This window comes from Callithrix jacchus, chromosome 11, assembly GCF_049354715.1.
Source record: "Callithrix jacchus isolate 240 chromosome 11, calJac240_pri, whole genome shotgun sequence".
Lineage (NCBI taxonomy): Eukaryota > Metazoa > Chordata > Mammalia > Primates > Cebidae > Callithrix > Callithrix jacchus.
In genome coordinates, this window is record NC_133512.1 from 91,392,666 (window position 1) to 91,410,947 (window position 18,282).

An 18,282-nucleotide genomic window follows, 5' to 3' on the forward strand; every position below is an offset into this window, starting at 1 on the left:
TGGTCAGCAGTTCAAGACCAGCCTGACCAATATGATGAAACCCCGTCTCTACTAAAAATACAATCAGTTGGGCATGGTAATGTGGGCCTGTAATCCCAGCCACTTGGGAGGCTGAGGCAGGAGAATCACTTGAACCCTGGGAGGTGGAGGTTGCAGTGAGCCAAGATCACACCATTGTACTCCAGCCTAAGCAACAAGAGTGAAACCCTGTCTCAAAAAAAAAAAAAAAAAAAGAAAAAAGAAAAAAAATGGGCAACGCACTGGAATAGATATTTCTCAAAAGAAGACATAAAGATGAACAATAGGTATATGAAAATACGTTCAACATTATGAATCATCAGGGACATGCAAATCAGAACCACCATGAACTATTACCTCACATCTGTTAGAGTGGCTATACTCAAAACACAAAAGATAACAAGGGTTGACGAAGATGCAGTGATAAGGGAGCCTTGTACATTGTTCATGGGAATGTAAATTAGTACAGCCATTAGGGAAAACAGTGTGAAAGTTCCTCAGAAAATCAAAAATAGAGCTACCATACAACCCAGTATTACTTCTAATGGGTATGTGTCCAAAGGAAATGAAATGAGTATATTGAGGAGATACCTGCCCTCTCACATGTTCATGACAGCACTACTCACAATAGTGAAGTTGTTGAATCAACCTAAGCGTCTGCCTGCAGATGAATGGGTCAAGAAAATACAGTGTACACATACAAGGGAGTACTATTCAGCTGCAAAAAGGAATCTTGTTATTTGCAACAACATGGGTGAACCTGAAAAACTGTACGTTAAGTAAAATAAGCCAGACACAGAAAGACAAATACTGCATGATCTCACTTCTATACGAAATCTAAATATGTTGAACTTTTAGAAATAGTGAGTAGAATGATGGATGCCAGAGACTAGGGGTGGGGGCTCTGGGAGATGTTGGTCAAAGGGTACAAAATTTCAGTTATGTAGGAGGAATAAATTTGAAATCGAGTGTATAACACGAAGACTATGATAAGTAACAATGTATTATATTTTAAAAATCACTAAGAAGTAGAAGTATTCTCATCATAAAAAGTTATAAATATTTGCCGTGATGAGTACGCTGATTAGTTTGAGCCATTCCACAATGTATCTTATTTTAAAACATGGTGTTTGCACACAGTGAATATGTATAACTTTTATTTGTTAGTAAATTAGGCCGGTTGCAGTGGCCCACACCTGTAATCTCAGCACTTTGGGAGGCTGAGGCGGGCATATCGCTTGAGGTCAGAAATTCAAGACCAGCCTGGCCAACACGGTAAAACCCCGTCTTTACCAAAAAGTACAAAAATTAGCCAGGCTTGGTGTTGCACACCTGTAGTCAGCTACTTGGTGGACTGAGGTGAGAGAATTGCTTGAGTCCGGGAGGCAGTGAGCCAAGATTGTGCCGCTGTACTTCAGCCTGGGCAACAGAGTGAGATCTTGTCTCCAATCAATCAATCAACCAATCAATAAAGCAAAATTAAAAATACAGAATTTAATAATGAAGTCTCTTCTTCAACTGCCTTTTGGTTTGATATGGAGTATATTTATTGAATAATTATTTTCTACGCACATTGATTTGTGATTCCTTTTGTATGTTAAATTTTATGAAATGGAATCTGTTTAATCTGTCAACTTTTGGTGCCAGCACATTCTTTAAATGAATTGAAGCTTTTGATAATGTTTTAATATTGTATAGGCCTAGTAGTTTCTAATTGACTTTATTTTTCAGAGTTGTCAGTGATGATAGTCTAGTTCTTCACACTTCCACATGATTTTGAAAAACATTTGATCAAGTTACGGAAAGAAAAGTCTCCATTGGGCCTTTTTTTTTTTTTTAAATGATATTAAATGGGGTTAATTGACCAGTTCATATAAATGAATATTTTGTTAAAACTTTTTTTTTTTTTTCAAATGGAGTCTTGCTCTTGTTTCCCAGGCTGAAGTGCAATGGTGTGATCTCGGTTCACTGCAACCTCTATCTCCTGGGTTCAAGTGATTCTCCTGCCTCGGAGTCTGGAGTAGTTGGGATTGCAGGTGAATGCCACCGTGTCCAGCTGAATTTTTTTTTTGTATTTTTTAATAGAGACAGGGTTTCACCATGTTGGCCAGGCTGGTCCAATCTCCTGACCCCAGGTGATCCTCCCACCTTGGCTTCCCAAAGTGCTGGGGTTACAGACGTGAGCCACTGCACCTGCCTGTATTTTGTTAAAACTTTAGTAAAATGTCCAACATTTTAACTTCTTAATAGTTTAAATCCTTTTTTCCTGTAAATGTCACAGATAGATCAAAGATATGCAAAAGAGTAAATGATCGGTTAACTTTGTTTTGTTTCAGATATGTTTCCTTCTTTTTGCCATTCTCTACGTTGTTTCCTACTTCATCATCACAAGATACAAGAGAAAATCAGGCAAGTGGAAACATTTCAATTAAAACCTTTATTAGAATGCCAAGTGGTCTAGGCATGGTTTATGGGGTATATTAGTACACCTCAGTGTCGTAGTGTATTGAATTTGCTGGTAATTGAAGTAAGCATTTGTCTGCTACTAAGAGAACTAAAAATAACCTCCAGGGAATTTGACCACTCTTAGTCCAGAGTCCTTGTTTAATCACAATTCTTATGTCCAGCTAAGAATAGTGCTAGACTGTTGAGTATCTGGGAAACTCTCAAGTTTATGAGCATATTTGGTTCCTTGTGGGCAGCTCTGACTTTGAACGTTTTACTCATCCACATTCCGTACCCCTTCTGGCTACTAGAGCATATAGTAGATATTTAAGTCTCCATAATACTATTTAGTATCCAATTATTAGCATCTCGTATTCTCCTTTTATTCTTTCATATACATCCTTATCCAGCCAGAGGGACTACCATATCTTTATTCTTTATTGATGAACTTTGTGCTCATTGATTCAGACTTTTTAGGTCCGGGTTTTATAAGTACTTAAGCAATTGCCTTGCTGTCTTTGTTAAATCTCAGCTGTTTTCTGAAAATCACAGGGCTATGTACTTGTGATGTTGGGCTAATAGTAGGTGCTATGTGAATCATTAATGATTTCTTGATACTATGTTATCAGCTTAAACTGTAGGACTTTTGAGAGAAATAAGGTTATAGTGTTTACTCTAGTGTATTACTTTAGTACCGTTACTTGGCTCTGTGACGCACTGAAGTACCCAGTGGATTCTATAACCTCTAAAAATTTTGAAGATACAGATTCAAAATAGTATCTTAGCTATTTAAAAAAAATTCATTGGCATGGTTTCATGGACTATAGACACAAAAGGGGAGAGAAAGAGAGAGAATGAATGAATGTAAATGGGTCATTCTACATGAAATTAGAGGTTGGTGAGTGGGAAACTGGAGATGTATGAGATGATTTTTAGAGTAGTGGAGGAGTGCTGGGAGAGTGCTGGGGACTCTGCACCCAGCTGGTAGAGTGCTGGGGTTGGGAATAGAAGTGAAATGAATATGGACATAGTAAAATATTCTTTAAGACTTGATTTTCCCCATGCAAAAAACTTGGTTTAAAAAAAAAAGACTTGATTTTTTTTTTTTTGAGATAGTCTCACTCTGTTGCCCAGGCTGGAGTACAGTGGCATGATCTTGGCTCACTGCGATCTCTGCCTCCCTGGTGCAAGTGATTGTCCTGCCTCAGCCTCCCTAGCAGTTGGGATTACAGGCATGCTCTACCATGCCCAGCTAATTTTTGTATTTTTGGTAGAAATGAGGTTTCACCATGTTAGCCAGGCTGGTCTGGAACTCCTGATCTCAGGTGATCTGCCTGCCTCAGCCTCCCAAAGTGCTGGGATTATAGGCATGAGCCACTGTGCCTGGCCAAGACTTGATGATTAATTGGATGTGAGCACAACAGTGTATAAAAAGTAATTGTAACTATGCTCTTTTGTGGAACATTTGGTTGTAAAAGTTCTTTTGGGCATTTTGGAATTAAGAATGGAGATGGACTAATAGAATGGCCCAAATATGTTCTTGATACTGAAGCAGGTGGGAGCACAGAATTCCAGAGACCTGAGCAGAGAGCCTTGGAGGACATTAGGCATATGAGAAGAACGGGCCAGGAGGGTTTGTGGTATTCTTATAACTGGACAGTCTCTTTAGCTCGTAAGTTTATATGGGAGGACAAAAGAGATTGCTGACAGGCATGAGCAAGAAGGAGAGTATCAGAGTGAAGACATCTGCTACTTAAAAAAGAGGAAGCAAACTTTATATATATATATAAAATTTTAAATATATTTTCAGATATTCAATATACTTATATATAGTTATATAATTTTATATATTATATGTATTTTTGTATATTATATATAAAACTATATATGACATAATATGTATTATATAATTTATATTATATATAATTTAATATATATCATATAATTTATATTATATATAATTTAATATATAATATAAAATTATACATACAATATATAATTATATATTTAAAATTATATGTAAGCATATATAATTCATTTTATATAGTATATAAAATATATATTATATAGTATATAAAATGAATTATATATGCAATATATAATTACATATATAGTTAAGATACTATAAGTGGTGTAGAATTTTATATATATATGTATATATATTTAATATTTCTTGAGATAAGATCTCATTCTGTCCCCTAGGCTGGAGAGCAATGGGGCAGTCATGGCTCACTGTAGCTTTAACCTTATAGGCTCAAGTGATCCTCCAACCTCAGCCTCCTGAGTAGCCTGGACTACAGGCATGTCCAGGCTAAATGTCCGGGCTAAAAATCTAATTTTTAAGATTTTTTTGTAAAAATGGAGTGTCCCTATGTTGTCCAAGGTGGTCTTGAATTCCTGGGCTCAAGAGATCTGTCCTCGTAGCTTCCTAAAGTGTTGAGATTACAGGTGTGAGCCACTGTGCCCTGCCAATTCCTGTTTGTAACTTCAACAATAATTATGAGTTACTGATGCAGTAGTATCCAAGGTTATTTAGGACGGTTCAAGAGACTCCTTGCTACTATTAGTAGTGACAAACTCAAATTAAAGTTAGATGAATTCTGTGTTTCTGAATTTTAATTTCATGGTGATTTTTGTTGGCTATTATCAACCAGAACATTTTATTTATTAGCGGTTTTATTAACATTGTGTAACAGTTTACTTCGTAGTGGTACTAAGGTTCTACTAAGTTTTATTTTCCTGAACAATTTTAATTTGCATGTAGTAGTTTTATTAATCAGGATTTTGTTCATCAAAACATCCCATTCTCTATATGCCATGCTACTTGATTTAATGAGATTTAAATTTGGATCTATGCTGAAACAAATATGGTGCTTTTTGAAAATGGTTTCTGTTCAATAATTGCCTTTTTAAGTTTATATTTATAGTTTTTAATAAATTAATGAAACATTTTATTTGAAGATAAAGGAATATTAATACCTAAATCATTTTTGCAGATGAACAAGAAGATGAAGATGCCATTGTCAACAGGATTTCGTATGTATTTTAAAGTTGTTTTGTTCTGTTTCTGATTCTTAAATCATAAATTGTGAAAATCCAATTCTAATTTTTGAACAGAAATATGGAAAATATGCAGCACATTACAACAGCTTGTATCATCCTTTTCTTCTTCCATATACCTAATTTCATATTACAAAAGCTTTAACATATTAATCCTATTCTTGGGAAGCATATGTACGCAAATATGTATGGATAATTGAGCACCGATTATCTCCTATTGAAATTTGCATATTTAAGGAGCTGACAGATTTTATCTTCAAGGGATTAAATGAGGAAATGGCCTTCAGTTTGAGAAAATTGCCTGGTCATAAGAAAGAAGACTCTTTGCTGTTTGAACAGTCTGCTGAGAAGACCATGATGCCCTCGAACCAGGCAGCCAACATATCCTCTGGTTAACTAAACCTGCCTGCTGTGAGCAGGAAGGTGGGCCCAGACTGTTCTTCAGATTCCTTATGTACACCGGTGAGATATGATAGGGAGGTCCTGTAATTTTGTTGAAGTATCATACTTAATGGAAAGCAGTGAATTCCTTTCTGTTAGTTTTTGCTTGTTTAAATGTGAAATTGCACAGATGCACCTATGTAGGAAAGTTCTGTATTCCAGGATTTTTTAATTGATACATTAAAATTCTTTTGAAATCTCAAATTTATAGAAAAGGTGGAAGTAGAAAACAAAGTTTTTTTCACTTAAGCTGTTTAGAAGTTGCTCATCTGATGCTTCATTTCTTCAGGATATTTTCATGTATAATTCCTATAAATGGCACATTCTCCTAGGTATCTACCATGCAACCATCAAAATAGTGAAATTAGCATAGACAACAGTTCCACTTATACCCCATTCAAACTTACTGCTTACCCCAATAATGTCCTTGCTGTAGTGAAAGGTTCCAGTCCAGAATCACACAATGCATTTGGGGGTCATGTCCTTTAGTCTCCTTCCGACTGAAACACTTCTTCAGTATTTCTTGGACTTTCCTGACCTTGACACTTTTGAAGATTATTGGATAGTTATTTGGTTTTGTCTGATCTTTCTTCATAATTAGTATCAGATTATGCATCCTTTGCTGAGGAAGATGCGGGAAGTAAGAAAAGGGGAGAGGAAGAGAAAGATTCTATGTTCTTTCACATACTTGTATACATGTGCAGATAACTGCTTCTACATACAATGGAATAGTGTTCTGCCATAAAAATAAACGAAGTACTGATGTGCTGTAATGTGGATGGACCATCCTAAGTGAATGGAGCCAGACACAAAAGGCCAGATAGTGTAGGATTCCATCTGTAAGCAATATCCAGGGTAGATAAATCAAAAGCAGACTGATGATTGCAAGGGGCTGAAGGAGAGGAGAATGGGGATCATGGGTGTGACATTTTCTTTTGGGGTGATGAACATGAAAGAAACAGGTGGTTGTACCACATTGTGAATGAACTAAACACCCCTGAATTGTTCACCTGAAAATGGTAAATTTTATGTAATGTGAATTTCACCTCAATAAAAAATTAATAACTCCCAGCTAATAAATGACTAGGCCTGATTTGATTCGTAACTGAAAAATGAATACAAATGGACTGTGATTTCCTAGATTTGGTAATTTATTTTAAATGACATAGGGAAGCTAGATAAGAAATAAAAATAGCTGTAACTTTATGATGGAAGTTCTTACTCTCTAGCTTTAAAACCTAGGCCCAAAACTTGATGTTTCACATTTACAGAATTAGGGGTTTTCGTTTTATTCCTAGCCCTGTGACATTTGTGAAAATTAAGTGAATCATTTTTTTCTCTGTGTCAATTACTGCTTTTTTAAAACTTCACTTCTGCCACCTTGCAGAAGCTACAATGACTGACAGACTGAATAAAGGTAGATATCCTCTCCATGTGAAACCTCTGTGTGTGAAGGGCAAGTGAGGTGTGTACCTTTCTCCTCTCCATTCAGTCTGGGTGCCACCTGTGCTGGTAAATCGACTTAAATGTACTTACAGATCCATACTTTATAAATGGAAAGGAACACATCACTATGTCTTTTACCCCTAAAAGTACATTGAGTGACATTAGGGTGAGGTGCTCTGTCCTTATGGTAGATGCCCAGGAGCATCTTTACCTGCTTTCGGGGCAGCTGGCACAGTACGTGCGAGGGGTTTGGGTTTTACCAGTCACAGGTGGTTTCTGTATTCTGGGAATGTGTACAGAAATCCTCTTCCTGAGGGGCAGTGGGTTTATATAAAGTGCTGATAAAACAGGAGAGCTGCAGGGGGAAGAGGGTCACCTGAGAGAAGGAGTCTGACCTAGTCTCTCCCATCTTTCTTCCCTGTCTCTGTTGATCTTTTTGTCTTTTGCTGTGGTAGAATGGGTGAGAACTAATGAGTTAGAGGGATCTGGGTTCAAATTCTGGATCCAGGATTCACTTGAGTCCAGAAGATACTGAGGAATGTTCACGTTCTCTGTATGTAAAACAGAGTTCCCACCTGCTTTGTAGTACCGTGGTATGGATTAAATAGCATTTGCTAAAAAAAAACATCTAGGGTAGGGTTCTTGATGCACAGTAGGTGTGAAACTAATGTTTCCTCCACCTTAGGATTTTTGACCTGTTTTGTCTGCTTAGAATTCTTTTTTTCAGATAGTCCACTGAATTAACTCTCTCACCTTCTTCCATTTTGTTTTGCTTTATTTCCCCAAGTCTCAGCTTTTCAGTGAGGCCTTCCCTAAGGCCTCACTGAAATATCCCACATTTACTGTCCCACACTTAATATTGAATATTAATATTCCCTAATATCGCCCACTTAATATTGAAACCCGTGTGTCCTCCTCCCATTTCCAGTCCTCCTTACGGTGTTTTTCTGTAGCACTTATCATTCTTAGTATATTATATATTTACATATTTAATGTTTTATTGTTTATTGCCTGACCCTCCAGTCTAGGATAAGCCCTCCTCGAGCAAAAATGTTGGCTTGTGCCTAGCACAGTCCTGGTACAGGGGAGTAGGCACTCTGCAAACACTTGTCTAGTGAGGGAGCCTGCCTGAAAGACCCACGGAGGTAGAGTCTCTGAGACGGGCTCTAGCAAAAGCTGCACGGGTGACCCTAACGGTGCTGCTGCTCAAGAACCACTGGTTTCGAGCGATGTGCCAGGAAGCCTGATTCATGCAGCAGGTGTTTACTGCTCAGCTGAGATGGAGACTTGAGACTGAAGGCTGCTACGCCGGCATGGCACAGATGAATGCAAAATGTCACTCAACTGCTACTTTCCTGTTGCCCCGAGAATCAGACCTTTTGATGGTATTTGGGAGGGTGAGAGCCAGATGCTGAACACGAAATTCTCTTTGTCATCAACACTGTAGACATCCTACTGAATAATTTTGAATGCCTTAAATGCAACTATGATAAAACCTTGTTTCCGCACATACTGCTTGATCAGATATTATCAACCTGTTAAAGTTGAAGATGTAAAGCGGCAGGTTTTGCTTATGATTTGTTTTTTAATTAAAAATATATATTGAGATATTAACCCATGAAATACATTTTTATGACAACCTGTATTTTGCAGTGGAGTTTTAAAAATGTGAGGTCTTTCATTTTGTTGATAACTACGAATAAATACAAAAGCATTTATTCTTTGTTTAAGCGGCTTGAGTGTCACAGTGAGTGTGGGGCCGAAAAATTAGGAAGAAGGGAATGTTGTAGAAGTTGGGGAAAGAGTTTCAAGAAGGAAGCAGTGCTTATCAACTTGAAATGTCACAGAAGGTCATACTCAGATTGCAGTGAAAAAGTATGTGATGGATTTGACGATAAGGAGAACCTTTTTAGTACTAGGTGAGGAGCAGAAGTCCTCCTGCAGTGGACTAATGAAGAAGTTGAGGATAAAGAAGTAAAGGTGTGATATGTGAGTTCTGCTTAAGAAGCGTTTTGAAAGAGCAGAGCACCTGAGGATATTTATTTTTGGCTGATCAGCAGCTAGAGGGAGGATGACTGGTGAAGCAGGGCCCCTGGAGATGTCCGAGGTACAGATTGGCACAGATAAACAGGAGAAAGACTTCCTCCTTTGACACATAGGATAACAATTGTCTGTTGACAGCTCTGTCAGGTGGTAAGTATGGAGGGATTGTACCCCTTTTTCCCACTCTGGATTCAGTCATTTGCTGAGAATGAAATGAGGTTCAGTCATTAGCTGGGAATGAAATGAGGTTCAGCCATTTGCAGGGCCATGGTAGAAAGCTCAGGAAGAGCCTGATTGTGTTAGTCTGTTTTGTGTTGCTATAAAGGAACACTTGAAACTGGGTAGTTTATAAAGAAAAGAGATTTATTTGGCTCACACTTCTACAGGCTGTACAAGCATGACACTACCATCTGCTTGGTTTCTGGTGAGGCCTTGGGAAGCTTTTACTCATGGTGGAAGGTGAAGGGGGATCAAGAGAAAGAGAGAAGAGGTGCCAGGTTCCTTTAAACAACCAGCTCCCTTGTGAACTAACAGAATGAGAACTCGCTCATTACTGTAGTAAAGGCGCCAAGCCATTCAGGAAGGATCTGCTCCTATGATCCAACACCTCCCATGAGGCAGTCCCCCGCCTCCAACATTGGGGATCACATTCAACATGAGATTCGGCGGGGACAAATATCCAAGCCACATCACTGATGCGGGGGGGGTTACAGACAGGAGATTAGAGACTCATAATTCAAGGACCCTGGTCCTTGTGTGCTAACTGTAAGCATTTTAAAGCTTTGTGGAGGGTTAAAGTGATTTAAGGTAGTTTATTAATTCACCATCACCTTGCAAACACACTTTACAATGTGATCTATAGATACGGCTTATTTTTTCCACACTAGTTATATTCAGCATCTGAGTATGTGCTGTCATCACCTTATTTAGACAAGGAGAGGTTCTGCTTTCCTGGTTGGATTAAGAAGACAGTCACAAGTGTCAGATATTTGGGAAAGCACTTGTCTTATTACTACCAGAATTAGAAAAGATGCATTACTCTGAAGATGTAATTTTTAAAAATAATGCTCTATTTTAGAAGGTGACGTTTCTGAAACTATCCTTTAATTCTTGAAGGGCACTTTCTGTAGTTACAAGAACAGGGGCACTGCTGCAGTTTCCTTTTTTTTTTTTTGAGATGGAGTTTCGCTCTTGTTACCCAGGCTGGAGTGCAATGGCGCGATCTCGGCTCACCGCAACCTCCGCCTCCTGGGTTCAGGCAATTCTCCTGCCTCAGCCTCCTGAGTAGCTGGGATTACAGGCATGCACCACCATGCCCAGCTAATTTTGGTATTTTTAGTAGACACGGGGTTTCACCATGTTGACCAGGATGGTCTCGATCTCTTGACCTCGTGATCTACCTGCCTCGGCCTCCCAAAGTGCTGGGATTACAGGCGTGAGCCAACCGCCCCCGGCTGCAGTTTTCTAGTTCAGGGCCTATCACACTCCCTGCCAGGATGGAGCTCCGTCACATCACCCTCTTAGGAGTAGCTGTCCTAAGAGCTACTCAAGGGCAGTCACCGGTGATGCTATTATCTTCTGTGTATCTCCAAGACCAGTCACAATACCCAAAGTGTAATAGGTTCTACTAGTTTTTTTGTTGTTGAAAGAGCAAGCATTGTAGTTATGATGACCACATATTCAGAATTTTTCTGGGGCATTTGTGACTTTAAATACTTTATTTGCCCCATAAGCTTACTCGTTTTGTCAAATCATAAGTACCAGATTTTGCTTTGGAAACTTTATTTGACCTTAATTTCTAGGTATGTGGTCAGCATATGTGGGAGCCAAGAGAAGAGAGGAAGTCATTTTGCCTAGGGGAGCAAGAAGGGAGAAGTTGAGAAATGCTTCACAGGGCAAGTGATGTTTGAGGTCTGTCTTTAAGCTCATGTGTGAGTTTCCCAGGCAACTTAAAGGGTAGTCTAGGGAGTGAGTAGACTGTGCAGAGGGCAGGAAGGAATCCTGAGAATCCATTTCATGTTTGGGCTATGAGGGGGTTAGGTGAGTCTAAGTGTAGGTTGAAATGGGTCATGGTAAGAGACAAGCCTGGAAAATTATACTGGGATAGCTGTGCAGGACCTGGAATGGTGAGATTTTGGATTTGATGTTACTTTTAGCATTGGAAGGAATGATAGCAATCAGGATAGCTTCCTCCCGTGACTGGAGAAGCTTGCAAGAGATCACTTGCTGGCTGGTCGCTGCCAGAGCTGGCCGCGGACCCTGGGATGGCACTTGTCACAGGGCTTCTCCCAGGAAATGCAGTGTCTATTCAGAAAAACGAATTCACAAACATTCTGTATCTGATTTCAGTTGTATTTTTGGTATGTATCATATGGTCTGCATTTTAAAATTGATCATTGATTTACTGAGCCGAGGAGGTTTCCTGGTAGTATTTTGGGCTTTTAAGTAGGAATACACTTCTGTTGGTTGCCACAAGATGGCATTGGCCTCAAAGTTACTCTGTGTTTTTGTGTGCGTAGTATGATTTTTTTCTTAACGTTTTAAAATACTTTCTTATATTTATTTTTAATTTCTTCCAATATTAACTTTAATAGAACTTTAATATTCTATCTCCAATATTAGTGAAGTTCCTTTTTCCTTTGCCAATTTATTCTTTTAAAATCTTTTAAAAAGTTAAATGTTGTAAAAAATAAAAATGTTTCAGAAATGTGTAACTGAGAAAGTGAAAGCCCCTTATAACCCCTCTTTCCTATGGGATTGTTACATATTATGCTGGATTTTTTTGTACTTTTCTTTCACTCTATGCATTTTGTGGGGGCAGAGCATGTTTTACATTTATTGTCCATGCTTTTCGTTTATTTTTTGGTTGACTTTTATATTCTTCCATGTTAGTACCTATTAAAGCGATCTTATTTTTTTTAATGACTAAGTAATGTTTTAAATATTAATAGTATAATATTGTTTAATAGTTTCTATTTACTGTAATTTATTTAATCTTTACCCATTAAATAGATGTCAGGCCAATGGCTTTGTAAGTTCTTTTCCTCTGAAATAAATATTTTAAATTAAACAGTTGTTGCACTGCTGTTAGCATATATTGTGAAAGTTTTTAATTAAATGCAGTTGTGAAAGAAATATTTAAAAGGAATGAACTACAATTTATTTTTTGTAAAATACGTGAAGTACTCTCTCTTTGGTATATGTTTGTCTTTTAGGTACTACTTGTTAGACTTATTGACATTTGCATAGAGTGAGGCGTTTCAGTGTTCATCTAGTTTACCTTCTGGGACCATATGTATATCGTTTGTCTCCCGACTACATATATTTAATACAATTCTTAATGTAATACTTTTTTGAGGGAAACATTAATTCTTTTTGATTACTTTCATGCTCGTTGCTTTTTCAGATCACCTGTGATGATGACTCTCCTTTCTTCCAGGTTGTTTCTGAGCACGTTCACTCTTGCAGTGTCAGCTGGGGCTGTTTTGCTTTTACCCTTCTCAATTATCAGCAATGAAATCCTGCTTTCGTTTCCTCAGAGCTACTATATTCAGTGGCTAAATGGCTCCCTGATTCATGGTTAGTATATGTTGCCTAATGTAATCACAATATTTTAATTTTGTACTGCACCGTATTTTTAGGGTTTTCTTTCCTTAGTTTTCTTCATAATTTGTGACTTCCTCCAGTAAACTCTTTGGGTCTTTAGTAATGTCAGAAAACCAGATTCTATTTATCATTTCTATTTTTAATTAGTTGTGAAAGACTTTTCTCTTAGTCAAGAAGCAGTTTTTATACTTACTATGATTTTGATAAATACATTTTCATTTCGGTATTTTGCAAGAGAATTTTGGTTTATATGAGCTTGTCAGAACTCAGCTTCCATTTAAGAACTAAGAAACTGGCTGGGCATGGTGGCTCACACCTGTAATCACAGCACTTTGGGAGGCCAAGGTGGGCATATCACCTGAGGTCAGGAGTTCGAGACCAGCCTGACCAACATGGTGAAACCCTATCTCTACTTAACATACAGAAATTAGCTGGGCATGGTGGCAGGCACCTGTAATCCTAGCTACCTGGGAGGCTGAGGCAGGAGAATCACTTGAACCTGGGAGGTGGAGGTTGCAATGAGCCAGGATTACACCATTGCACTCCAGCTTGGGAAAGAAGAGTGAAACTCCATCTCAAAAAAAAAACCTGAAAAACAGCAGCTGTACTTGCCATTTTATTTATTGGCTAGTAGTTTCTTTAGTCTTTTCAAAATATATGCTAGAAGGGGAAAAACACTCTATGTCAAGTACAAAGAGGTACCAATGATGTATTGCTTTGAAGCCTTTGGGCAAGCCACTGTCCTCTCACCGTAGATTCCTGTTGTCTTAATTGGGAGGATAAATAAAACCCAGCTTGTTGGCTTGTTTTTGGAGTAGGAATGATGTATGTAAAGTAACTGTCTTTTAGTAGGCACTTAATAGGTGGTAGCTATTGTGATAGCTATTTAGGCTGTGGGGTGTTTTCTTTCTCTCTTCTTTCTGAAGAATCTTACTGTTTTTACACATCAATTCAGTGTATGTAAACTGAACTCTTGTCTCTCATAGAACATGCTGGTGTAATTCTTTTTTGAGGAGTCCTAATTTTTTTAATTTTTCTTTTTTTATGTTTCTTTTCATATGCTGCTTTCACAGAATATTTTTATTTTTTAATGCTTTAATTTTAATTTTTGTGAGTACATAGTTGGTATATGTATTTATGGGCTAATGAGATATTTTGATACAGCCATGTAATGCAAAATAATCACATCAGGGTAAACAGGGTCCATCACCTCAAGCATTTATCCTTTAAGATTTTGTAATTATGTGTTAGAATTATAGCTTTTAGAAATGTGGATGTCTTTCTTGCTCATCATGCCCTCCCCCTCATTTTATTAGCGTTGATTTGTGTTAGCAGTAACTATGTTATTAATTATTGTTTTCTTAATGTTATTAGTTATTGGTGTTATCAGTATTCATGGTTATTTTAATTTCTCATTTTAAGGTAAAAGTTTCTTGATAATTTTGTTTTTAGTAAGAACCTTATGAGTTAATGGTAAAATGTCCTCCTTTGACATTATTTAAGCTAAGTTGCCATTTGACCTAAAAAAGAAGTATCAGAGATACATGTTTATTTGATTGTATTTGTATTTCATTAAATACAAATTTAATGAAAACAAGCTTTAAGGAAAAGTTTGTTTACATTAAATTTGTATTATAGGTTAGTGAATTTGTTTCTGAGTTAACATAAAGAGGTGTTGAGATTTCAAATCCAAGGAAAAAAAATGGAATAAGTTGCCTGTTTAGTATTGTTACAGTGTATGCTGTAGTTTTTATAGCTGGCATTTTGCATTTAGAAAACATCACTTTTTTTTTTTAGACTGGGTCTTACTCTATTACCCAATCCGAGAGTATAGTGAAATGATGGCTCACTGCAGGCTCCACCTCCTGGGCCCAGGTCATCCTCCCACCCCAGCCTCCCAGGTAGCTAGGACTATAGGTGTGTGACACTATGCCAAGCTAATTTTTGGTATTTTTTGTAGAGACAGGGTTTTGCCATGTTGCCCAGGCTGGTTTGAAACTCCTGGGCTCAAGTGATCCTCCCACCTTGGCCTCCCAAAGTGCTGAGACTACAGGTGTTGCCAAGATGTCACCTGTTATGTGTAACATGTGCTTACTGGAGTTGCTGTGGAAGGATATGGCTCTTTAGACTAATAATATATGTTCTTTCATTGCTATTATGTTTGTGGTGCTGTAATCCAGTGGAAAGAAACAGCAAGTTGAAATTTCAGAGGTTACTAGTTTTATGTGTATGATGAGTATATTTCCTGTCTCCTGTTTGAGAAAGTGTAGAAGATAGTTTTTTCAGGTGATGCTACCTTAGCAATCCCTTAGGCTTTTGCTGATACTGTGGCCCTGTATATGAAAAACAGCAACACCAAACTCAACCTTATTTTTCTCCTGTTCATAAAAATACGGTGTGGTCACTATACAGAATTTGGAAAATACTAAAATGTACAAACAAGAAAAAATTCACACTTCTTTTTCAGCATATGCGTGTATATATCATATATAGCATATGCAATTTATACCTTTAAAACATTTAATACTGTGTTTTCCATACCTTTTATGTTCTCTGAAATCATTTTAGTGGCTGTACCCTGAGCCATGTACATAGCAATATATTAGCCTCGTGGCTTTCAAAGGCAATTTTGTAATTTTTAAGAGTGGAACCATTTATACCACTAGTGACTTGCTACCTGGACTTTTTTCAGATTTGCCATAAGAAACAGCTGAGTTGTTCCACAGGTACCAAACCCACCCTGTCCTCTTTGTGGAACCTTTCACTTAACCAGTAACTGTTGTTGAGCCTCTAGAGGATTTTTAAATTTTAATTATTACTTGGGTTTCTGACAGTTTCTTTACATGAAAATTATTAGGCTAATGAGTATTGTTGCTAAACTGTTTTCTAGAATTACTTGTTTATATTCTCCTCACAGACCATGAAGGTGCCTCTTGTTTTTAGCCATAAACTTAACAACAATGAATATTAATGTCTTTAAAATCTATTCCATTTTCATGGATGGAAAGGAGTTTCTCATTATTGTAATTTTAATTTTAAAAATTTTTAGTGAGATAGGAATTTTAATTTTAACTTATAAAATATAGAAATATAATACATATGTCATTTTATTATAATAATAATTATTATTTTTTTGAGACAGAGTCTTGCTCTGTTGCCAGGCACCAGGCTGGAGTGCAATGGCGCGATCTCGGCTCACTGCAACCTCTGCCTCCTGGGTTCAAGCAATTCTCCTGCCTCAGCCTCCCAAGTAGCTGGGGACCACAGGTGCGCGCCACCACGCCCAGCCAATTTTTTTTTACTTTTTAGTAGAGACGGGGTTTCACCATGGTCTCGTTGTCTTGACCCCGCCATCTGCCTCCCTCAGCCTCCCAAAGTGCTGGGATTATAGGCCGTGAGCCACCGTGCCTGGCCTATTTTTATTTTTTTGTGATGGAGTCTTGCTCTGTTGATCAGCCTGGAGTGCAGTGGAGCAATCTGGGCTTACTGCAACCTCCACTTCCTGGGTTCAAGTGATTCTCCTGCCTCAGCCTCCCAAGTAGCTGGGATTATAGGCACCTGCCACCACATTTGGCTAATTTTTATATTTTTAGTAGTGATGGGGTTTCACCATGTTGGCCAGGCTGATCTCAAACTCCTGACCTCAAGCAATCCGCCCTCCTCAGCCTCCCAAAGGGCTGGGATTACAGGTGTGACCCACCAAACCCATCCCATATATAATTTTATTTGATTCATGTCCTTTGCCCCTTTTTGTGGTTGTTGCTTTTTTCATATTTAATTTATGATCTCTTTATGTGTGAACACATCAGCTTTTCATTCAATTTTTATACTTGTTTTTCTGATTGTTATTTTACTTTTTAATTTTAATTGCATTTTTTTCTGGAATTTGAATATTTTTTATAATATTTTGCCTTTCTTTTTCTCTTTGGTGTCTCTAATTGTTTTTGTGTTTAGAAGATTGAGATATGACAGCTAGTTGTTTCAATACCATTAATTGAATATTTATTCTTTTCTCTGTTGATTTTTTTTTTATGTTTCATCTTCAGTAGCTAAATATTACATTAGGGTCTGTTTCTGGGCTCTGGTGCATAGGTTTTGGAGTCAGACCTGGGCTTGAATTTCAGATCTGTCTGAAACCCTGAACAACCTTGAGCAAATTGTTTACGCTTTCCAAGTCTCAGTCTTTTATCTATAAAATAACCATATCAAGGTCTAGTTTATAGAATTGTTATATGTAGTAAGTGGAATATATATATATAGTATAAAGCACCTGTCTATTGCCTGGGCCAGAGTAAGCAGGAAATAAATGCTGAATTTTACTTCCCTGTTTTTTTCCCTTTGGTTTGTCTGTCTATTCCTATGCCAGTGCCATATTGTTTTAAAGACTATAGTTTTGTAAACTTTGCTCCTACTAGGTTTTGAAAAGTTCATATATTTTATGAAGCTTTTCATAAGCAAAGGCATATATTTTGTGCAATATGGGACATGGCAATGCTGTGGAAATTTGTCTTTTAATTGTTTTGTCTGTGTTAGGGAAATATATATACATGTTTGTGTGTTTAAAGAAATACATATTTGGTGGGACATTTGGAAAATAAAAATCACAGCTAGCAGATTGGATCCTCAGCAGTGGCCATAGCCAGGCCAGCCTTGGTGAGTAGAAGTCCATGGTGCTGGGTCCGTGTATGGTTGCCATCTCTACCATCATGGTGACTTTGTTCATGAGCCCATTGGGCAATGACAAGGGTGGCTGGGGAAAGAGGCTGACTAGTATCCACAGAGCCAGTCATCCTATCCACTTAATTATTAAAATCTTCATCTGCTGAGGTCACCCTTTGGTGAACATTCACATGGAACACAAATACTTCAATATTTTTTTTTCCCATTCAGAGAGGTTTGTTCATGTACCTCATCCCAATTTTCTTATTGCCAGTTTTCCAGTTATGTTTCTTCAAGACTCTCACCATCCGGCCAAACCATTGGCCGTGGCCCACTAATTTGTAATAATCTCTCGGAAGGCTATTTCTCCTTCCAAGCAAAGTAAGCAGCCAGATGTACTGCCCATAGTTCTGCCCACCAGAGAATTTCCCTTCACTGCTGTGTTTTAGGGATGTTCCAGACAGGGGCCGTATTGCTGCAGTTGTCCACTGATGTGGGTGTCTGCATACCATGCAGTACCATCTGTAAACCAGGCCCAGGTCTTACTCCGCCAGCTGATCTTAG

The 18,282-nt window shown here is 37.8% G+C and overlaps 1 protein-coding gene across 22 annotated transcripts in view; it reads left to right on the forward strand.

Moving 5' to 3' along the window:
* The window catches only part of LMBR1 (limb development membrane protein 1), a 242,939-nt gene that overhangs the window by 48,646 nt on the left and 176,011 nt on the right, over positions 1-18,282 (forward strand). For 12 of the 22 annotated variants that reach the window (XR_013524115.1, XR_004728109.3, XR_013524117.1 and 9 more), the window contains exons 2-4: positions 2,355-2,427; positions 5,460-5,499; positions 12,893-13,032. Coding sequence is in view for 10 of the 22 variants with exons in the window: in XM_035254270.2 (XP_035110161.1) it covers positions 2,355-2,427; positions 5,460-5,499; positions 12,893-13,032 (253 nt within the window). In the remaining 12 variants the exon portion in view is untranslated. Of the gene's footprint in view, positions 1-1,956; positions 2,055-2,354; positions 2,428-5,459; positions 5,500-5,760; positions 5,986-12,892; positions 13,033-18,282 lie in introns of those variants that run through there. The other 10 variants (XR_013524121.1, XM_078343355.1, XM_078343358.1 and 7 more) reach the window with 6 other exon arrangements.